Genomic DNA, 23,811 nt, shown 5'->3' on the forward strand with positions numbered 1-23,811 from the left:
AGTGGTGCAATCAGAAGACAAAAGATGAAAGTAATATTTATGATTATATAATAGTTGTACTTATATAATAGCATATACTTCTATGTGCCAGGAACAATTTTAAGCTTTTTTTAAAGCTCTTTTTAGTCCTTACAACAACATCTTACCCCGGGAGATAGGTAAGTACTACTATTATCCCCATTTTACATATGTAAGTATATAGGCACAGGGAAAGTGAGAGAGAGGAAGGACAATGCAACTATTTAAATTGCTTTATGTCTTATGTTGACATTAACTATGAACTCCTGCCCTTCCATTAGACCTCATTCTTTTATATGTTTATAATCTATTAGTGTGATATTTAAGTGATGTTTTATATATGAATTGTTTATATAAGATTTTGCTGATTGTTTATTTTATTTTGTGTCATTTGGGGACCGGGTCAAGCTAATTGAGGAATAGACTATGGTGGATGAGTGGTTTCTGGAGATGATTAAGAGATGGGTCAGAGAATTGGAGAAGCCAACACAGATGACAGTTGCTAGCAATAGAAATAATTTTGAAATTACATTATGGTTCAATATGACCAGACTTCAACATAGTAAAGAGGCTTGAATATAGGTACTTACTTATTTTATGGGGAATCTTAATGGCAAAAACTTATCTAGTAAAGCATCATGAGAAACTTTCCATTGAAAGTACTGATGAAAGCATCATGATTTCTAATTACTCTCTGAAATGGCTCTTTATATTTAGGTCTTCGGAGAATATGCTTCTGCTTGAAATCCATTGAATTTATTTTCATTTTAAAAATAGTAGCCTTTGAAAGAAACATAGCTAGTGCTATTACCAACCACTATGTTTGAATTAAACCGATTACTCAAATCATGATGGATTTGAATTAGTTTTCTTTGTGTTTATGAAAACATGTTTGTAGAATTGAATTTTTCTTTCTCATTTATCATTAAGAGGATAGCTCGAGTATTTTAGAATAGCAGTATAATTCCCTATGACTGGTTTACAGGCAACATCAAACTATTTTGATACTCAAAAGGATTGTGGAAAATACTTCCAGATATTTGATGTTTTCAATTGTAAAGGCAGGACTGTATATGGATGTTGTGATTGTGCTTCATCTACAACAGACCTAATTGTCTCTTCTGCTCCCCAGAGGGTAGCAAACATACATGTTAGAACTGGGTAGAAGTTCTTGCAGCAGGAAAAGATGCCTCGCCACCTCCTGCCATGCTTCCAGGCTTTACTCCTCAGATTTCAACAGCTGACTTCTGCCTGTGGAGGTGAAGACTTGAGGCAAATCATAATGTAGAGTTACTCCATTTCTTCTTCCTTTGAGAGAAACTGTCTGTAAGGCAATACTGCAGATTTTTTCCTCCTGAAATACATCCAAAAACACTCAAGAAATCTCTCCCTCAACCTTTAGATGAAAATTTCCTTCTAATTTTCCTCCTGAAATACTGGTGGAACCATTCTACCTGGAAAGGTGGAGTTTTTAAAGGGATCAGCCTCCCTCCAGTTATCCCAAAGGAGATGGTGAGTGCTCTGGGAAGCTCATCTAAGCATGGGAAGACAGTAGTGTTATTTTTCTTGTGTGCATATGATAGACATAGAATCATAACATTTTAGGTCTAGTTATAACCTCCTTAATTTAATAGCTGAGAAAGTGAGACCCAAGAGCTAGCTTACTTAGGACACTGTCACACAGCCACTGTAAGAATGCAGATTTCAGGCCTCTCTGCTCTTCTTTACCTCCCGTAGGTCCCAACTCAAAAGACCCAGGAGTCTTCAAGTAACTTTCAATTGTCTTTTCTCAGTGGTAGATTTCACTGCTCTGAATGAGTTATCAAGTCCAAAATTGCATAAGATTCCCTCCAAATTGCAGCTTGCTTACATTCTGGTTATAATATGTAGCCAGAGACCCAAAAAATTTTCCCTAAAATAAAGGAACTCGATATTCTTAAACCAGTGCAACACTGATTGCCTTATTTATTGATACCTCCTGCAGTAAAACATCACTGAGATGGAGTGTGGAGCTCTCTTTTTGTTCTGAGCTAATTAGAGTACAGTTTTGAGAAATGGTTTTATAATACTAAACACAAACATGAAAAAATATTGATGGGGATTTCTTCTTTGAATCAAGTTACAATAATTTTGTGGATTTATAAGTTAGACAATCTATTCTCTCATCCAACCCCTTCCCAGTGCTATGCTCAGTTGGGGCCACCTATAATGCACTATTTGAACTCAAGAGGAAATGCAACTGTCTCAGTTGAGTGGGAATAGGTAGCAAAGGACCAAGGAACTCAGCTGTGCAATAGTTGGGTTAGTGGTCTTGCCATATAGTGGCCTCTTCAAAACCCCTAACGACCTTAAAACTCTTAAATCTACACAGGAAAGTGAATAGGCCAGTTACTATCAAGAATACTAACTTTAGGTGAGGTTGTTTCTTTGTTTGATTGATTGATTGATTTGGTTGCTCTGAGGAGCTTTTTGTTTCTGCACTCAGGAAGGCATCAGGCTTATGTTCTCAGAGGACAGAGAAGAAGCAGAACCATTAAACAATGTTTATGCCTTCTGGAGTCTCTAGCAGTCTAAACTGATACTTCCATCTTATTAGAATTGTTGTTGCTATTTTAAAATTCTGATTCTACATGCATCCAGGAGAGGGCGTGGCTAAGGTCAAGGAGGTTACAAGGATTCCATAGGGGTGTGCAGTTAGGAAAAAAACCAACAAAACAGTAAAACATGGTGTAGCAGGACAAGGAAGACAAAGACAAATAATATCTCATATCTAAAAAAAAATAACTTTTTTGTAACATTGCAGGTAGGTGAAAATTGTGATCTTTTCTCTAAGGATCACAAACCCAAGAAATGGCTGGTGCCTTATTGTGGAGATCCAGCTCACTGCCTCCCACTTACCTCTCACCCACACCCACGCCATGCTTCTTCCCTCTTTCTGCTGGCACAAGACATTCCTGCAAATGAGAGGCTCAATGCTCAAACTGAGATTTGATGCAGTCTCTTGTATGTCCACATCTACTTACCCTGTCCACTAAGAAATGAATGTTTTTCCAGAGTCCCCTATCAAACTTTTGAATTATTTTGAGACATGATCATGTCTGTGTATCTGAGGCTATACAGAATACAGGTAGGCAAAAATATTTTAAATGTGATCTTTGTGCTCTTGAGCAAATTGTTTCAACTCCCCAAGTCTTGTCGTCTTGTCTCTAGGTACCTATGAAACTGGAATAATTATATTAGGTGTCTTGGGATGGTATGGCCCCTATGAGGTACTCAGTGTGATACTTGACCCATTAGGTGTGGAGTCAGGGTGTGGGAGGGGAATCCAGAAACATCAGGCCATGACTTTGCTCACTACAAAAGAGCCAAAGAGTTCTTGGACTGCATTGGAAGGGCAACATGCTAAGTGGACTGTCTTATTGGGCCAAGCTAGAAAGGAGACAAGACATAATCTATAAGAGGACCTAAGAGATCAGAGACTAAAGAAACCAAATAAACCCAGGCAACAAAATCCAGGCTGAGGCTAGAACCAAAGGGGAGGCAGGGAGGCTGAAGCAGGAGACCCAACTGAGGTCAGGGGGACCTGGAAGAGTGACCAGATGGGAGATAATGTTGGGACAGGATGAAGCTTAAGGATGCTGAGATGAGTGAGAGTATATGCCAGAGAAAGATTATCGTGGGCTCGGGATCTCTGGACAGTCACTATGTAAAGAATAAAACTATAGTTAAATGTAATGTAGACTGTCACTGTTTGACAGAGTTCATGTTCCTTCCTAGGAAAGAATTATACTTCTCCTCCTATTAAATTCAGATGTGGCCATGATATTTGCTTTGTCCATGTAATTGAAGCCACCTCATAGAGGCCGTAAGAGCCAGGACATGCTCTACCATGCTCTCTTTATCCTCCACCTCTATAGCTGGTAGAAGCTGTCCCTTTTGTCTCGGTTTTGAAATGAGGAAAATTATCACTTTGGAGCAGAATCCTCAAGTGACCCTTAATGAACATGTAGCAAAAAATAAATTTTGTTATTTTTTGCCACTGAAAATGTGTTTGTTCTTTAATCACAGCATTATCTGGCCCATCTTAACTATACAAATGCAGATTACTGGTTGGAAGCTAGTAATTAATGGTTATGCTTGGTTAGACTTATTTTAATATGGCAGGCAAAGATGACAATGATGTTGCAAGAGAAAACAAGTAGGAAAAAATACAACCATAATGTTTACTTAGGACAACAGAGAATGAAGTCTGTGGGTAAATTTGTTATTTCTGCTAATATCATAGCCAGTCAAAATAAATTAATTAATTAATTAATAGGAGGCCCAGCCTCCTTTATTCTCAAGTATCTTATAGTCTAATCAGAAAGTGATTACATACACAAACACACACAGATACACACACACTATTTTCACTGGATAGAAACACGTAAAAGTGTACAATTCTTGCCATTTTAAGTGTTCAAAGTCTAGGGAGACCAAAGGTATAAGGCTGCTGAATTTTGTTACTGTGATTGTATTGCTATTCTGATTTTCCTAATTAATATTTTTCTTTGCTTTTGTGGTGTTGAGTATTAAGAAAATATAAGAAGATTTGTTGTTGACTGGAGTTGCAAAAATAAGTTCCATTATCCTTCTTTGTTGTATTTAGTTTCCTGAGCCAGGTAGCTTTTGAACAGACAATCCATGATGGGAGAAGGGTAATTCATTATTTTACATAAATAGATGTGGTTCTGGAATGACAGGACCAGAGAATGAGAAAGTTTTTTTGGGGGGGACAAAGATGTAAGGAGCTGTAATCAGGTAGACAGACAAAGCATGCACTCCATCTGTAGATGGAAGTCAAGACAGAGCTCCAAGAGCCAGCAAAAGCTCATCTCCAATCATAGAGGCTAATTTTCAAAGGCATGACCAGGGAAGGGGTGACTGTTAATGATGAATGACCCACTTTGCCATCCTGACTTGGCCTAGAAACATAGGCATGTGCAGGGAATGATAGAGATTTTTCTTCATCCTTTCCTCATTTGCAAACACAGCTCTTCTTGGCTTACACATTAGTAATCCATAGTTCACTGAATATCGTATTGGCATTTGACCCAAGCCCCTAACCATATTCATGATACACAATACCAATTGCAGGGCTATTGGCCATACTAAGTGTTCATTTTTCTCAATTGATTCTATATCCATTTCTGAATTAAGAAAAATGTTGAGAACAAGAGCAAGGACCCTTCCTAAAAGTAATGCTGAAGGGCATTCTCATGAGGATGAAAGCAAATGGAAGTGAGACTTAGTTAATATCTGCTGTGCCTCAGGTAATTTGAAAGGTGCGGTGCCTGAGTATTTCAAATGAAGAGTTGCCCTTTTCACAAGCTCTTTGAAAATGTTTCCCAAATTAATATTCAATCTCTACTAATTACCCACAAAGCATTTTCATTTGGTGTTAGCGATGTACACTGAACTTCTTAGTGGCTATGTTATTGTGTTTATTTATCTACAATTCCTATAAAATAAAGTTTATAAAAGACAAGATTTTTTAAAGATTACATATGGTGTCTCATGCTTCAACTAAGTAACCACTCTAAAAAATATCTTATTTTTCAAAATTTGAAAACAAATACATCCAGCCTTTTTTAGATCAGCAAGGGGAAAATTCATTGAATATATAATAAAAGTTATATTCGGCTAGCACTAAGGACATATAATCTAACTCATGGCTTCCTTCAAATGTTTCTGAAATTTAATGGGGTATAAATATATATACACTTAAATTAATGAAGAAGTGGGATCCCTGGGTCGCACAGCGGTTTGGTGCCTGCCTTTGGCCCAGGGTGTGATCCTGGAGACCCGGGATCGAATCCCAAATCGGGCTCCCGGTGCATGGAGCCTGCTTCTCCCTCTGCCTATGTCTCTGCCTCTCTCTCTCTCTCTCTCTCTGTGACTATCATAAATAAATAAAAATTTAAAAAAATTAATGAAAAAGTAATAGAAATTAACTAAATAAATACACACATAACAGAAGTTAGCTAAATACATACATACATACATAACACATTTAAAAATAGATGATGTCTGAATGATAGAGGGAAATGAGGGCCATAGTTTAGATTTTATTGCATTGCATGTGATTACAAGAAATCACATTTTAAGTGCATGCAAGATGTTCCAAGAGCTCCTAGATGGAGTAGCTTTACTTATAAGCAGAACAGACAACAGCCCTTGAAGGGAGATTCAGGTGTTCAAGAAAGCCTCTGTCCTCAAAGAATTCTCTGCTCACTTGTGGCTGACCCCTAAGATGCCATCACAAGAGACTCATTGCCTGGGTTTCAAGCGAGGGCTTTATTTCTTTTTTAATGGTTTGTCTGTGCTACTCTGACAGTTTCAGTGAAGTGAAATTGCACGTAGTTAAACAATATGCACACGACTAAACAGTCAGATTGCTTAGAAAGGCTTATAATGAAAAGTAGTGCTCCCCTGCGCTACCCTCACCTCTTGGGTCTAACCCCAGGCAGTGCAAAATTTTAGCAGTTGCTCTCTTCACTTCTCTGGTTATTTTCTCATTAACAAATTGACCTCATGCTTGTCTATTTTGTCAATGCTGACATTGTCTCTTCCTACCCTGCTGTCCTAAGTGACAATTTGGCTCAATCTTTGCCAATGCCTCTCCTGATAATTACATCAGGATTCCCAGCCGTCAAGGTGCTGTACAACCCCAGAAGGCAGCATCCCCGGACTTGGCACTTCTTCTTATTTGTAGTTCCACTTCTCCTCAGCCACCCCATCCCTGCTGCCACCCCCTCTGCACGATGTCTGAACCTGCTTCACCAGCTAGCTCTCCTCTGTTCATTTCCTGTCCCTGGAATAGACCAAGCTTCTCTCTGCCTCTCGTTCCACTCTGTTGTCTTCATCACTATGGGCTTTTATTCTGGTCACTGTTCACTGTCACTTTATGGGAGATAAGAACGAATGGGAGGAAGAAAGAGAAGATGGATATAGTTTGAATGGAAATTTCAGGCAGAGGTTCCTTAGGCAGAATATAGTATATGCATAGTTCTAATGATGGGTCCACGAATTTAATTAAAGAGGTCTGGGATACCCTTAGTTTTAAGCGTAAAGCTCTTCCCTCAAGGACTTAAAATGCCTAATTTTGTTGTGAGCAGAGCAGAGTGTACAGATGGCAGATGGAGCTGTGTAATCACTATGTCGTACACCTGAAAGTAATGTGACATTGTCTGTCAGCTCTATTTCAATGAAAAAGTAAAATAAAATACCTAATTTGGCCAATCAGGAAGGGAAAAAAAGCATTTAACTTTATTGTTTTCCAAATGTAGACTTCACATGCACTACGTCATTAGTCATACAGGTTTCTTACTCAAAATACAGATTCTTGGCCTTACTGAATTAAAAAATATGAGCCTATGGGATGCCTGGGTGGCTCAGTGGTTGAGTGTCTGCCTTCCTTCGGCTCAGGGTGTGATCCCGGGGTCCTGGGATCGAGTCCCACATTGGGCTCCCTGCAGAGAGCCTACTTCTCCCCCTGCCTATGTCTCTGCCTCTCTCTCTGTGTCTTTCATGAATAAATAAAATAAAATCTTTTAAAAAAAATAAACAAAAATGTGAGCCTGGGCCCCTCAAATCTTCACGCTTAACAAGCTCATGAAGTAATTTAATATCCCATATAATAGAAATATAGTTGATAGATACTATTCACACACTATATAAAAATATGTAATAGATATTATTTAAAGACAAAACTGTAGATGGTAGGCTGGTGTCAAAGCTTGAAATCTAGGATTGGAAGAGAAAGATGTACTCAATGTCTGCCTTTTAAAAAAATAATTAATTAATTAATTTAGACAGAGCAAGGGGCAGAGGGAGAGAGAGAAAGAATCTCAAGCAGACTCCCCACTGACTCTGGAGCTGGAAGTGGGGCTCGATCTCATGACCCTGAGATCATGACCTGAGCCAAAACCAAGAGTCTGATGCTTAACCCACTGAGCCACCCAGGTGCCTCTAAAGTCTGCCTTTTAAAATAATATACTATGTGACTGAAACTTTTGATTGATCCCACTAGAATATTGGAATATTTGTAAAGTTAAATGATTTTTCAAGCAGCAATCGATTATATCATTCGAAAGATGTAGCAATGAGGCAGCTGAAATTTGCACTCAGCAACTATAGATCATAACTTGTGTTTATGATTATTTCTTCATTCTTCAACCTCCTTTCCATCATTTCCACAGGTTGAAATATCAGCAGTTGAGATTGGTTTTTCATAAGTTTTTTTAACCAGCATTTTAAAAATGTCTTTGTATGATTAGTTTCCTCCTCTGGGTGTTTTCAAATTGATTTTCAGTGGTGAGATTTTTAGTTCCAGAATTTCATCAGGTATGGAAAGTCAGGCTAACAGGTCAGTAATTCTCAGGCCTGTTCTATTTAATTTTCTAAATCATCTTAATATTTTAATCTGCTCAGCCCTCAAAGTGTCCAGGAAGTAGAGGTCCCTTCTGCAGTGCAGCTGTTGAACAGAAAGAATAGTGCCAAAATGAGAGCATAAAAATTGAGAGGGATGGTTTGTATAAAACTCTAATTGGCACTTTATATGACACTTTAAAGGCATTAAGTATTTCAAAGTCATTAAGAAAATTGTTATTATTGTACAAGGCATATAAAAAGAATAAATTTACCCACCAGGCTGTTAACTCCTCAGTGTGAATTTCTTTTGAACAGTGAATAATCCATAGTAATGTTCTAATACTTTCATGCTGTAATTAGAATTAATATCTTAAAATTTGCGAATACTATCTCTAAATAGAACAGGGGTTTTCATGATGCATTTCCTTCCTTGATGCTTTATTAATTTTGACTTATAAAGGAAAAAATGAACAAACTTGTTCATTTTACAGGGCAAGCCGTAATATTACATTCTATCAGTGTTGTCTTCTTTCCAAATACATTTCCAGGGAGTTGCAGTAGTTTGTTTCTCATTTCATTTCGAATACTACTCTGTTCCAGATTCATCAGCTACTAATTGAGCATTCAACATACCACAGATGTGATGTGTTCAGAAACGTGTTCAAGAAAAAAAAAAATCAAACCAGGAGGCTGCCAATTTGCAGTTGGACTTTAACCTGCTTGCTTTTAATAATGCTTGAATATAGGTCCTAATTTATAGGCTGGGTGTGAATATTATTAAACCTTCCCTACTGCTCCCTTGCGCTTTGAATGTTCACTGACCTGTGAAGATAGCTGAGTGGATAAATAAACTTACATTTAGACTGGGCACATCAGAGGGATATTATAAATAGAGCTCATCTTGATTTAAAAAAAGCAACTTTATTATTACGTGATGTATTGATTTTTTAAAAAAACTAAGAAGAGAAAAAAATAACACATAAACTGACTTTCAATTCTTTTTTATGAATTAAAAGTGGTGAACCCATTAACATGAATCCTAGCCTGCCTGTTTTTCCACCCTTAATTTCATATTCACTGGTGGTTACATGAGTTAAACTTGACGTTCGCCTCTAAGGGCAAATGAGAGATAGTTGAGAGAGTGGAACCAAGGGGGGCACCAAGGGAGAGGAGGGGATCAAGAGGGAAGAGGGCTGAGAGATGGGTTTTGCCATTCCCCTTTCCTCTGTGTGTCCTTTTATCCAGCACTTTCCTGAAGAGAGTGGTCAGCTATGTCCAGTGTTGCCACAAACAGCAAGGAAGATCAATGCCACAAGTTTTTGTTTTTTGTTTTGTTTTGTTTTTTTGCTTGTGATGGTGAGAAGCCACGGATGGCCTTGTGAAATCAAGCCCTATAGAGATATGAGAACATAATTCTGATGTTTGCTGGCTAAGCAGTGAAGGGGAGGTGAAGAAGTGGGAAGCAGTGGAGGTGGGCTAATCTGCCCAGAAGCTTGGCTATCGTTGCTCCATGTGGAGCATCTCCGGGTCCATACCAGAGAACCTCCCAGAATTGTGCAGTGACAACCTGAACAAACTCAGGCACTGACTTCTCCATAGTTTTCATTCTTTCCCCACCCAACACAGAACATATCTGATGCTGAATAAATAAATTTAGTGAATGTTTCCTGACTACATGAAAGAAAAATGTACATAAAGGAAGAAAATAGATTTTTACAAGGATTCTACTAATAAATGGGAAAAGAAAATCATGTTTCAATTTTGAAGATTATATCAAGAATCAATTCAATTTTCAGAATTAGAAACACAACCATGGTAATGCTAATTATAACAGCTTTGTGTTGGCATAAAGCTTGATGGTTCGTGAAGCATTTTTTTTGTTTTTATTTTTTTATGCATTGTCCATTACTTTATGAAAAAGTGCAGCATGGGACAGACATTAAGGGAAGGATCATAATCTAAATAATATTCAAGGTGAGACCCACAGTTAGAATGTAGAAAAAGTTCTTAAAATAGATTTCTGATAATATTGACTCTGGATGTTGTGTGGTTAAAAAGAAGGTGCTGAATTAACACCCAAGAGTAACCTTGGGATCAGAATGTGTTAGAGAAGCATAGCATGAAATCATCCTATTCACCACAAATCCGTGTTAGTCTGAGCTTTGTACAGGTCTGTGTAGCATTCTAGATTCCTGATTTAAAACTGGACCAGAAAGCAGACATTTGGAGAAGAACTTAGAGGGAAGATAAAGAGAGCATTGAAGTCTAAAGAAACACGACCTACTATGAAATGTTCAAGGAACTCGACTTTTCATCAATCCTTATTCATTGTTTCAGAATTCAGGATGAGTCACATAATATGGCTTCATGGGGAAGGGCTCACTCCCATCATTTCAACGGCAATGATCTTACAAAAGAATATCCAAACTTGGCTGCAGGATCTTCACCGAATGCCCTTTGGTTTACCTAGTTCAGCTTCGTCAGGGGAAGAGCACACTCACAAAATTGTGCAGTGGTTAATGACTGACTTTTTTTGCAGCCAGGATAGAATGAGAAGAAATATGCCATCCCATTGAGGCCAAGTAAGCCATGGAGGAGTTAGTTGGAACAGAGGTTGTCAGAATGGGGTATGGAATCTAATTCTCTGGAGAGTTTTAAAAATAGGCCAGGCACTTGTCTCTCTGGGGTGGTTTCAGGCTGCAGAGGAGCTGCAGGGCAGCCATGGCCTCTCGTGTTCCCTTCCACCTCTACGAGTCAATAGGGTAAAACAATATCTGAGGAGGCCTCCCGGGCAGGGTGAGCTCGTAGTAACTCAGGCTTATTTCTAACTAGAGTGCTTTCTCACCCCATGGAATGATAAGTATATAAGTATGGGTGGGGTCAGAATGTTCCCTGAACCACACTCTGTTGGCATTACTGAGACAGGTCACTCATCCACCAGCGCTGTCGGCTGAAGAGCACAAAGGAGACCAGTTAGTATTGACAGTGTTCTGTTGGATTTCATATGTCTCATTGTTGTGTGTGTGTGTGTGTGTGTGTGTGTGTGTAAATACAGTCAGGTAAACTCATCAGAAAGGAAATTCAGTTAAAAATCTGGAATGCCAGAGGGAAAGGACCTGCAGTGAGTTTAGCTCCTAATGTCAAGCATTTGATTGCGACATTAGATCATGGCATTCGGCATTTACATTTTCTTGGGTCTGAGGTCTACCCAGGGTTGTTGTCTGCTGCCAGCAGATGGAGATTTGCCTCCTAGACAATGAGCTCTGTTCCAGTCCCCTACAGCTACTGGGTAATGGCCGGCTTCTCGCAAGAGCCGAAGAGACAGCAAAGCTGACAGGCACCGTCAGAGTGAGCTTTAAATATCATGCACCCCATCATTTGGTGGGTGGGTGTTGTTGCTAACTGTGCTTCCACTTCAACAAAGAAAGTGGTGAGTTGCCAAAAAACAAGGATGTTCCATCTTAAGGATTGTGTTGAATTCTTTCCAGAGAAGTACTTAAAAAAAAAAAAAAAAAGATGAATTTTATCCTTAAACATTTTCCAAATTTATTTAGGCATTCTATCCAAGGAAAATAATTTAAGGATTGTGCCATGTAACTAGAATCCATAGAATTATAACAACTTTCTCTCACCAAAGGTCTGTCATTATTCAATCAGTGGTCTCTGGCAGCCTGCGTGGGGTGGGGTCCCTGCCAAGGTCATGATCGTGCAGGCTGGCCAAAGGATACACTGGACCTGGCAACCTACCTACGGCCTAGCAAATTTACAAACAGGTGGTAAAAATATGATTTTTTAAATTGTTCTTTCCCTTTCGCCTCCCATAATTACTGCTTTTCTGAAAGGTCAATTCTGTTTTCTTTAGGAAAAGGAGCCTTTCCTTGGTTTTCCAAATACTATGTTGATACCCTTCCTTAGAAGGCTTCCCCTTAATTAAGTTGGCCCGAAGGTCAGAAGCCATAATCAATATAGGGGCTGGTTGCTGCAAGGTGCTAATTGACATCCCCAAAGAGCAATAGTGTCAACAATCAATAGGGGAGAACAGAGCATTGGTAGATTTATGGCTTTGATTTTGAAAAGGTATGGGAATGCCCTGCGATGTTTTCCCCCGTACTCCTTTTGAATGTTAATGCTTTCTTGAAGATGATTTCAGACACACTGCTAGGATACTGCCTCTACTCACTGAAGCAGAAGCCTCTGAAGAGTTGCTGAGGCAGAACTGAAATCATGGCTCGCCACAAAGAAGCAGCCGTATTGGCCGCTCACGATGCCCTCACACAGAAAGACGATGCTCCTTTAACTCGGGGGTTTTAATGGGAAGTTTCTAAGCCTGAAACAACAGCTTTGGAGCTGGGGTGTGCCATCAGCTGCTTGCAGCTACCACTGTCTACTGCTTCAACACAGCTTGGTCGGGAAGGATGGAAACTAAAGAGGCTTGTAACTACCTGTAACAGTTCCACCAGGAAATGGATCAAGTGTTTGCTCAGCCAGATCCAGGTACTTGACCAACACTGTGTCTTTGATGAGCTAATTAATGCTTTTCTCTAACTTTACGATTTATGCATGAGCAATAATCGCATGGATGCCTTTTCCATCCAAGTTCTGAATTTAGATCTAGATGTCAGATGAAGTCTAATTAAATAGTTGCTAGGTCAAGCTAATATGAAGGGGTGAAATGGAATGATGCTTTGATTTTCAAAGCATGCTTAAGTTCACAGTGCTACCGATGCTGGATAGGGAGTAGTAAAACAGGCTTTTTTTTTTTTTTTTTGGCTAAGCTGCAGTAAATTAGTCTGGAAAGCTATTTGCCCATTATAGTAATTTTTCCATTCGCCTACAACATCCAGCCTTCTGAAAGGGATGTTTTAATTTGTTCACAAAGGATCACAACTTAACAACTCATAATGATAGCGCTGACCATCCCTGGTGTCCCTGGGTGGTAAGCACGGTGCAGCCCCAGCCTTTTGAGATATCAGCAAGCACTCTCTTTCACTGGGAAACACACACAAGGAACGAGAAAGCAAACTCGGGTATGACAGTAAGGTTTATCATTTGCAGCGAAACTTCCGGTTTGCCTGTAGTGCCTTTTGGTACCCCAGTCACCGACAGGGCACTCACACGGGATTTTTCTGATGTTCTCAGCTAGGCTGCAGCCTTGCTCTGCAGTCCCTTTAAAACTCTTCTAGCAGAGGTCAGGAGGAAGATGAAGGCAGGGAAGAAGTGAAGCTGAGGTTAGGGCTCAGGCTGAGAGGAGGGTCTCCTGCTGACCCAGAGCTGGCAGGCCAGGAACAACAGGATCCACTCCCTAACCCAAGCAGACATCTGCAGGCTGACTTTGCAGTGACAGAGGGAGCAGACCTCCCAGGACAGCACTGGGGGCTGGCAACCATTCCAGAACTGCCTGTTGACATTCCTAGCTGACCGCATTCACATGGATTCCAAGCCATTGTTTTAGGGCTTTCGAGTAGCCCTGGGTCTATTGGTTGAGTGTATAAAGTAATATCTATCTTCTGCCATCCTGTGAATTCTGAAACATCAGGGCTATTGTATCAGATCAAGAGGTCTGTATTCAGAAAAGAAAAATATGGAAGTTGCCATGTGTTTATGTGAGAGAAAAAAAGGAGGTATATGTTGTTTAAAATACTTGAAGTGCCTAGAAAGAGCCAGGAAATTTTTAACTGAATTCTGAATTTCTGGGCTGGTCACCAAGAGGGCCAAGAATTCTTTCAATTTATAGGAAAGATTTTATATCTTGGTGTGTATATCCTGGAATGCAAATTACTGTTCACTGGGCTCATACACAGCATTTCCGCAAGATTCATAGGTAATAACTTTTGTTTATACAGTGATCTGATTACTTAGATGATGAGGTGGCTTTTGAGGAAGGCTCACGGTTATAGGGGAAGATATATAATAGGGTCGCAGGGGGTGTTTACACGTCTGGGGTGTGAGGGTTGGGATGGAGGGTGGAGTATATCTCCAGAGACTCCAGTTATGCAAACAACAATGCAGCTGAAGCTTTGTTTAGCTCAAAAATAGAGATGATTCTATTTAGCATCACTCTCAGGATATGTATTACGTTAATCATTGAAAGGCATGTTAACATTTCAACAGTCAGTTTTGGAACTGTTGAAGAATAATGCAGCGCTTGGAGGAACTTTGTCTCTGCTAGTCATTACAAATTCAGTCCTGCCTACCTAGCCAGTTCCCTTCCCGGTACAGTCTACAGAGTGGTCTCACTGGTCTGCCAGATAAATATAAATAAGATACACAGGATGTCTTTGTAGGACAAAGTGTCCTGTCCGTCCCATGTGATTGTACAAACCCTGAGTGTTCTTGCTCAGTAGACTCACTGTTTTTGCATTTACTTTTGAAAACATGTCAAGTCACATAACTAGGTTTCTGGCCTAGAAGTTTTAAAAATGAGGTGTGGCACTTCTGTGGCTTAGAGGTACTTAAAATACAGACAGCATTGCTTCACTGCACCCTGCACACCATTAGCAGCCACAGGATGACTGACTTTTCTACTCATTCCTTCGTGCCCTGAGAGAAACATGCGAGTCAGCATCCTTAGGGGAATACTTCTCTTCTGATACCTGATTTTTTTTGATTTGGGGGCAATTTACTTATAATCTCCATTCCCTGGTGTGCTTGTTAGAAAGAAATTAGAAACATCATTTTGTGCAAAAAATGGTATAAAGAGGAAACACTCATTCATCATCATATATTTATTGAATGCTCACTGTGTGCTAGGCAGGACTCCTCTTGTGCTGCATCTGCTATCACTATGACCATTGCAACCCAATGCAGAAGGGGGTTGGGTAGGTGAAGTGATGGGCACAAAAGTGAGAGGGTGGGATTATATGCCTATGGGCAGCTGCACAGAGCAAGGTGCCAGATGCATCCAACTAATTCTGTTGCTGTCACTTTAAAGATGAGAAAAGAAATGTATCATTGCTTTCAGGTATATTTGCTTCATATAAAGTAATTTTCCTTCCTGTTAAATTATATAATACGATGTTAACAAAATGAAATGCCCAAAGGATCCCAGCTTGCAAAGGGTACATGTTGGCATCTGTAGTGTCCAGGTAAGATGTCAGGCTTCAGGATATTTTAAAGAGCTGATCTTCCCCACCAGCCATGCAGATCAGCTAAGAAAGCCTTGAGCCCTGGAATAGAAGGGTGGCAGCTAATTTTTGTATTTGATGGGACCCGACCCATCAGCATTGAAGCCAAGGAAAATGTGAAAAATCCCAATAACTGCTTTGCAAATCATGAAATCGGAGACTATTAAAGTGTCATTGTGACTCAGACTATCTCTGATTCTTTGAAATAAGATCTATTTCAAACACAATGGCCTGACATCCCTGGCTGGCTGGATGACATGTGCTTTTTACTCCTGCTTTGTATCAGCAGGCACCTCAAAATTTGAATTCAGTTCCTTGGATTGTAGGGGGCCAAAGATTCGATTCAACCTCTATTTAAAAAGGCAGTGACCCCAGAGCTGCAGAGAATTCCCCCAAGGAGCTTGCCACTTAGTAAGGGGACAGAGTTGAACACCCTGGGGACTCATCCTGTACGAGGTGGTGCTGCAGAATGCAGGTGCGGTGCTCCCGAGGGCAGAGCAAGAAGCACCCTGTGCCTCTGGCGCAGGGACAGATGAAGGCCCCGCCAAGGAGGTGGGATTTGGTGTGAACTCCGAGGGAGGGAGCGAAATCCACAGGCGGGAATAGAGTGAGGAGGAGGGCATTAGGCAGGGAGCATCATGATTAAATGCTCAGAGGTGGGAAACAAGCCTGGAGGAGTTCAAAGAACAGCTGGCGTTAGATGGAGCTGCAGAGCAGACCCAGTGAGGACGGTCTCCTCAGGTGTCTGCAGACTTGATCACATGTAAGTTTGTTCTTCTTGGGCCATTTTACCACAAACCAAATGCAATTTGATGTTTGCTCCTGTTTCACCTAACTATGAAAATAAATGAAGAACTTACAAGAATTCCAGTGTCGGAATATGACCTGATTTGTCATCCAGAGAACAGAGGTATCAGGTCTGTAGGGGAGTCAATGGGCAGTTGGGGTCTTGGGTCGTTGGAAAGGAAAGGTTTTCTTGAGGGAAGAAGGGGTAAGATTTGAGCTGAGAAAGATGGATCTTGGCGCAGTATTGTAGGAAGTATGGGGAGGGCAAGAGAGGCCTTTGGCAGATTATTCTAAGGAAGGTGAGTGGCTGCTAGTGATAATGACTATGGCTTAGAGGAACTGCTCACATGGGGCTTTGTAGGTACCACAGAGGGTTTTATACTTTGTGACTATCACCTAGTCCGGGGAACTTGACTTAAGACAGGGGATGTGTGACACAATTTTTGAGATGGGATCTTTTCATTATGTTTTCCTTGGTGGTCCAGTATTGAAATTAGACTTTATTGTGTCCAGAGCACATACAAATGGACCTGCGAAGGGAAGACATGAATGTGCTGCGTGAAGGGGAAGCCAGTTAGGATTAAAATATGGTCATGAGTAACTGTGGCCCTCTTGTACTGAAAATAACCGCCTTTTGTTATTGTTAACACTTAGGTAGTTGCGTCGGAATTCTTTGAAATAATTTACTTGCCCAGATTTCTCTCTTTGTCTGAAAGGCAGATTTCATTATTCAGGTAAAAGCAGTCTGAACATTTTACAAGGATCATTTTTGCCAAAAAGGGACACTTCACTCTGAGGCAGATATTTTTAAAAATGTTGATGTCTTTGCGTATTTTGGGACTGTGATGGTCAAACATTTATTTCTTGTTCTGCATCTTACTCTATGCGATGTTGCCTTTAACTTCAATGTGCTGTTGAGCTTTCCAAATTTGTAAATTATTGATTAGCTGATTGCGGGTTTAAAATCAAGCAGGCTTTTCCAGGGATTTCAATCAGTCCCAGGCAAAGCTGTGAAAGAACTGGCTTTACTTCCTGGGTCTCCGTATCCCCATGTCCCTTTACAACCATCTCTGGGTTTTCTCATCTGTACCCACCATCCCTCAACCTCCCCAAGACTTTTTTCTCTTGGGCCATCTGTCCTCAGCACCCCACATCTGCTCCTCCCAAACCCCAGTGGCCCTTCATTTCCAGCAAGACTCATCGGTCTCCTTACTATCTACCACATTTCCCCTCCTTGAAGTTAAGAGCAGTTTTCCTAGACAAATCCCTGCTAGTGTGTTAATGTGTCACTCTCATTGGTGAAATACTGCAATATACTAAGGGGCTTTGAGGATTTGGCCAAATGAAATTATTTTAATGGGAACTTGGTTATCACAGTATAGCTGGGACAGGAGAGGAGGCTGACAATTTATAAAGAGCTGTGGTGTTTTCAAAAGGCTTTCATCTCCGTTTTCTCATCAGTTTGGTTTATCAGGAAGGGGTGGGTGACAGAGGGTTGGAGGATATGTGTTTATATTTTACCAGGCTTCTCAAAAACATGTGAGGAAGCTGTAGAGAGGCTTAACCATATTCTTGCATCTGCCTTTTAATCAGAATAGGGTTAATTAAAAAACTAAATTAAAACTGATTTTTAAATCATTCTAAGGGTTGGCTTCCCTGCAAAGAAGCCAGGCTCCAGACTCATTTACAGGAAGACAGAAGAGGGAAATGTGGCTGATAACCTGAATCAGGATGACTGGGTTACTTGCTGGGGCTTCTTGGAATGGTCGCCCATCCCTGCAGCCCCCACATGGATGGTGGATCAGCTTAAAAACCTGAGTTATGGAGAAGCCTAGGAAGTATGAGATGATGAGCTAGGAGAAAAGGAGTTGGCATTTTGCCTTGTATGAATGACAAGCCTGGGGTAGACTGCTCTTGGGCATCAAGATGGCTCTCATCAAGTGGACACGAGGGTGCGAAGGGAAGGACAGAACAAGGTATTGCTATTTTGGCCACCCAGCCTATGGCCAGGGAGTCGGCACAGGCTCAATTCTCCTGTTTTCAATGAACTTCACAGATCCAGAAATCTTTATGTGGTACTCGTACACAGTTAATGGTCTTCAATTTTCCTATATTTCCTTTCTGGGTTACATAATGTTTTTGTATAGAACTTCCTGAAAATGTATCGCTATCTCAGCTGTGTTAAGAATAGACAAAGAAAAGAGCTCTGGCCTCATTTGGCCTGGAGGAAAAATGGACATAGAGTGGGATTCTAGTAAGTCTGTGGGGAGGGCAGGGTCACAGTGATGGGAATCCTTGGGAGGACATGGAAGGATGGCTCAGGCATTTATACCTCTAGCAGCACTCGACTTTCTTGTGACCCAGCCCTTAGTGAATTTTATACCTGCTATGAATAAGTCTAGTCTGGATATTTCTTGGGGCCCTTTCTGGAAGCAAGCACTAAGGATTGCTGCATTGGAAGCCCTGGCCACCCTTTCCAGCCCCCTCTACTCAGCTCAGTTTTCTGCTGAGAGTTAACACCCAAGGATGGGAGGGTGCTTGAAAATAAGCAAATCAAACCAGACCCAGTCCAACAACGTCCTCTATATCAGGGGCTGATTTTTTAAGAAATACCATCAAATTTTATCCCAATCTTGCTTCAAAATAAAAATGGATGATAAACAGATCTACTGCAGCTATTCCAGCCTTAAACAAAATTTAGTCACAGAGCTGCAAAATATTCTTTCTCCCCAAACTTGTAACTCCTTCCTTGTAGACACTGGTTGTAAATCCTTTTATAAACTGTGTCTTAAATTGTGATTTTATAAACTTTGAAGTGTCAACATACATATAAGCTGTTATTATGATCACTAATGCTGTACTTCAAGGCAACGAGTTAAATGTAGAAATATTGTTTTCTAGCTTTAAGTCATAATTTCTATTTTTATTTGGTTGCTTATTTTCATTGAATATCCTTTCTTTTGAATCACTGTTAATTCCCATGCTACTTTGCTACACAATTTTTCATATAAACAGACTCATACATAGATTTAGTTCTCTGTCTTTTATGGCCTTTGTGTATGCTCCAACTCGCCTTTAAAGACAGTCATATCCACATATCTTAATTTTTCTCCCAGTAAAATGGCTATAGTGATAACTTATCTTCTTCCTTCTCTTCCTCTTTATCAAATGGTCTTTAACAGTAGGAGGCCACTGTAAAGCTTTTAAAAAAATACAGCCAATCAATTCCTTCTCCCTAGCTGAGTTCTCGGGGTCAAGTATTGAACCTGGTCTTTGTTGGCTGAAGAAAAAAGAAAAGCAGCAGGAGCTTGGTGGTCTGGGAGTCTGAGATGCCTCATTTCTCCCTTGGCTCGGGCAAGAGAAAGAGAAAGAGAAGCATTCTGGCTTCCACAGTCATGTCTGAAGTGAAGCAACTCTTAATTTTCCTTGTTTTTCTTCTTTGTATATTTTTCAAAGTGTTTTTGCAGACATTCATTCTCATAGTGGCACCATGAGATACACAGGCATTGCTGATTCCATTTTTATAGCTTAGTGACCTCTCCAAGGGCCCATACTCATTTAGCAGTAAAATGGAAGCCAGAGGCTGAGGCCCAGAGCCCGATACTCCATGAGAGTTCCCTGTTAAGCACCTTTTCCAAGCCTTAATTTCCTTCCACTGGAGCTATAGTGGTCTCTGCTCTCACGGAGCTTGTAGTAGAGTGGCTAACCTATGTTGTGTTTAGCTACAGCGTTGGCACATGGCTGGTGTTCCAACAGTGGTATCATTATAAGGATGATGTGAAAGTCATGTGATTGGAGGGAATCTAGAAGAGACCTGGCAGGGGACACTGGGCTCGGATGTCAAGTTGGCAGCACACCCTGAGGTCAACACTACCTTGCACATTTCTCATCTTCTGTACTCTGTTTGTCTTCCCTGCCCATCCCTCCTGGCCCCAGGTGGCTGCTCTGAGGACAATCTGGTAATTTCATGCAAGAGTAAAAGATTCTTCCCCATAATTACACAGAATTGAGCACGTCTGGGAAAAAGCTTGGAGATTCCTTGTTTTCTCTGACAAATAGGACTGTGAGAGTAGAAATAAACTGCTCCTTAGTAGTTATCCTGTCTCTTTCCCTTTCTTCCTGCAGATCACTCAGTGGCTCCACGGTGCAGCCACCATGATCTCAGCAGACTGATGATGGAAGAAAAGGAAACTGCGAGATCCCGAGCTCCTGCTTCTCTGGACGATGGATGGAGGACAGCCCGTCCCTTCAGCCCTAGTGCCCCTTGAGAATGCATCACCAGATTCTAGCATGTCTCTGGAGCAGAAAACCACATTTGTCTTTGTGATTTTGTTGTTCATTTTCTTGGGCATCCTCATTGTCAGGTGCTTCCGGATCCTTCTGGACCCATATCGGAGCATGCCGACCTCAACCTGGGCGGATGGACTTGAAGGCCTGGAGAAGGGGCAGTTTGACCATGCCCTTGCCTAGCAGAGGGGGAGCAGGACCCCCTCCTGAAGGGGTGAAGTGCATCATGTCTTGGCGAGGAATCCTCTTTAGTCAATGTTCTTAGCACCAAGTTTTAACAGCACCTGGTCGTAGGCCTACAATCCCTCATTTATTAAACATGCCATTAGGTTTTGAAGGATATTGGAGATGAAGGTTTCTAACAGTCTCCTGAAATAGGAAGTCTTGAATTTCTGTGTTTACTCCTGAATGAATATTGCCAAAGGTGTGCGGTGGTGAAAGCAAAGAACATTGGCAATGAGACAAACTTTGCCATAAAATGAAGTGCTCTCCCACCCAGCCAGAGAGTGGAGAATGGAAAGGATCTGAAACAAATCTGGTCACAGGGCCATGAAGAGGCTTCCTTGTTCTCAGCGTGTCCCTCAGTTGGTTTTATTTGCATGGGAATCCAGGTCCTGGGCAGAGACTCACTCTGAGAGGCTGAGTGAACCCAGAGGAGCACTGGGAATCAAAGCATTAGGGTGTGCTTAGCAGAAACAGTCCCCTCTCTGGAAAAGATGAGTTAGGATGACCTCATTTTATTTCTCAAGTAAAACTGAATTCACAGGCTTATGGAGCTTTGAAAACTCTCCACCAGGCCAAGTACATTCTAGGTATTCATATTAATAAGCAGTGTAGACGTAGCTATACATAACTTGAATTTACTTTCTTTACATAAATGATTGAAAGAATGATTTGTGAGTGTAGCTATGAGTTTTTTTTTTTTTAAAGAAAAAGTTAATTGTTTAGAAGAGAAGACTATACTATACGCTGGCAAACTGAATTTAAATTAAAAAAATAAAACAAAATAAAATAAACGAATAAAATAAAATAAAACGAATAGAAGACTTTCACAGTCTTAAGAGGAATGTATGTTTGGGGCTGAAGAGAGAAGCCAAATAAAACTCTTCAAGAAATGATACTGTCTCCTCTCCTATGTCACTGAGACGAATGCACTGGTGGCAGCATGTGACAAGAAGCTCAGAGGATGAGCACTGTTCTGAGAGACAGGAAAGGCTGCAAGGTCATTGAGTTCATCCGTCTCCCATTTCAGAAAGGACTCCCACACATCGTCCTGTGCACATACGACCTATTCGAAGGCCTGTTTAAGACCACCAAAAAGAGAGATGTGAAAACCTCTTATTCCCACTTCTCTTGGTAGGAAAACCTTGTGTCTCAACTAAACCCCTGAGGCTGTACTTAAAATCGGTGTCTTCTAATTTTCTCCTCAGCTAGCCATCCAATTTTTTTTTTTTATTAATTACAAAAGTTAAAAAAGCCAACTATGCCTGAAAAAGCAGCCCTTAGTAAAACTGCTTTCTTGTCTTCCCTATTTTTCTTTAACATTCTTTGTAGGGCCTGCTGTCCAGATTTCTCCCCTCCTCATGTTCCCCCATGACTTTCTTTTTAAAATTTTAAAAATTGATCTCTACATCCAATGTGGGACTCAAACTCACAATCCCAAGATCAAGAGTCACACACTCTTCCAAATGAGCAAGCCAGGCGCCTCTTGATGTTTTTTTTTATTTAAAAAATAATAGCTTTATTGAAATATAATTCACATACCATAAACTTTACATTTTGAAAGTGTACAATTCAGCAGCTTTTAGTACCTTTCCAGAATTGTGTGACCACTGACACTAATTCTGGAATTCTATACCAGTAGTGAAGTCTCATTCCTTTCCTCATAGCCCCTGGCAATCTCAAATCCACTTTCTGTCTCTCTGTGGTTGCCAGTTCTGGACATTTCTTTTTTTAAAGATTTTATTTATTTATTCATGAGAGAGGCAGAGACACAGGCAGAGGGAGAAGCAGGCTCCCCACTGGGAACCTGATGTGGGACTTGATCCCAGCACCCAGGATCTTGGCCTGAGCCAAAGGCAGACACTCAACCACTGAGCCCCCCAGGTGTCCCTCTGGACATTTTATATAAATGGCATTATAGGATACGTGAGCTTCTGTATATGGCTTTTTTCACTTAGCATGTTTTCAAAGTTGGCTCATCCATGTTGTATCCCTCCTTTGCATGGCCAACTAATATTCCACTGTTTGGCTGTACTATGTTTTGTTGGTCCATTGGTTGTCATGGTTATCCAGTAGCTAGTATGAGGTGTGCTGCTATGAACATTTGTGTACAAGTCTTTCCTTCAAGCCTATGCTTTCAATTCTCTTGAGTATATTCCTAGAAGTGGATTTGCTGGGTTCTATTCAAACTCTATGTTTAACTTTTTGAAGAATCTGAGACTGTTTCCCAAAGTGGCTGCATCATTTTACATTCCTGCCAGCAATGTATGGGGCTTTTGATTCTTTTCTTAACTCTCTCCAACTACTCAAATTTCTTCTTTAGCTATACACTTTATAATGGAACACACCATTTCAAGAATGAGTCTGATTAAAAAGAGAGAACCACCTCGTGGTATCTACATGCTGCTAGTTCACTGATGCCTCCGAAGAGCCTTTGCTTTCAGATCTAAAGCAACACACTAATGCTTATCTGCAGCCATCCTATGGTCTGTTATGTCACCTGAATATTTTTTTCTGTTTTGCTAATACGTATTTCTTTAACCCACTAATTAAAATGTTTTCTTTTTTATTCAAATGTACCATGTCACATGTGTTCCTATTCAATTTCTTCTATTTTATTGAGTCGATTTAAATCCATTCAAGTGTTTACTAAGCACTTGCTTTGAGCCTGGCACTTTTAGCACTGGAGAGATAGGAAAGGTACAGGGCTAGTTCTTGCTTTTGAAGTACCTTTCAACCTTGTTGGAGACCTAAGAAATGAAAGAAGGCATGTGTCTGAATCCTTGCTCAAATGCTTGATATGGACTTACAGTTCCCATACTAACAAAATCATCTGGAAACTTAAAAAAATATACATGCCTCACACACACTCATTGTTCTTGTAAAAGTTGTACATGATCATGGTAAAATAAAAATGTATAAACATCATGGAGAACGATAAAGTAAATATTCATAGCCAAAA

The 23,811-nt window shown here is 40.5% G+C and overlaps 1 protein-coding gene across 7 annotated transcripts; it reads left to right on the top strand.

The window, feature by feature from the left end:
- CTXN3 (cortexin 3) lies at positions 1 to 23,811 on the top strand. 7 transcript variants are annotated; one of them, XM_077911507.1, is made up of 3 exons: positions 6 to 158; positions 12,571 to 12,924; positions 20,466 to 23,811. In XM_077911507.1, exon 3 carries the CDS (start codon positions 20,565 to 20,567, stop codon positions 20,808 to 20,810), a length of 246 nt encoding a protein of 81 aa, XP_077767633.1. In that variant the 5' UTR covers positions 6 to 158; positions 12,571 to 12,924; positions 20,466 to 20,564; the 3' UTR covers positions 20,811 to 23,811. The 7 variants fall into 7 exon arrangements, with proteins under 7 accessions (XP_077767636.1, XP_077767633.1, XP_077767632.1 ...); XM_077911506.1 differs by lacking the exon at positions 6 to 158 and adding an exon at positions 1,165 to 1,530; XM_077911505.1 differs by lacking the exon at positions 6 to 158 and adding an exon at positions 11,327 to 11,402.

Source organism: Canis aureus, chromosome 10, assembly GCF_053574225.1.
Source record: "Canis aureus isolate CA01 chromosome 10, VMU_Caureus_v.1.0, whole genome shotgun sequence".
Classification (NCBI taxonomy): Eukaryota; Metazoa; Chordata; class Mammalia; order Carnivora; family Canidae; genus Canis; species Canis aureus.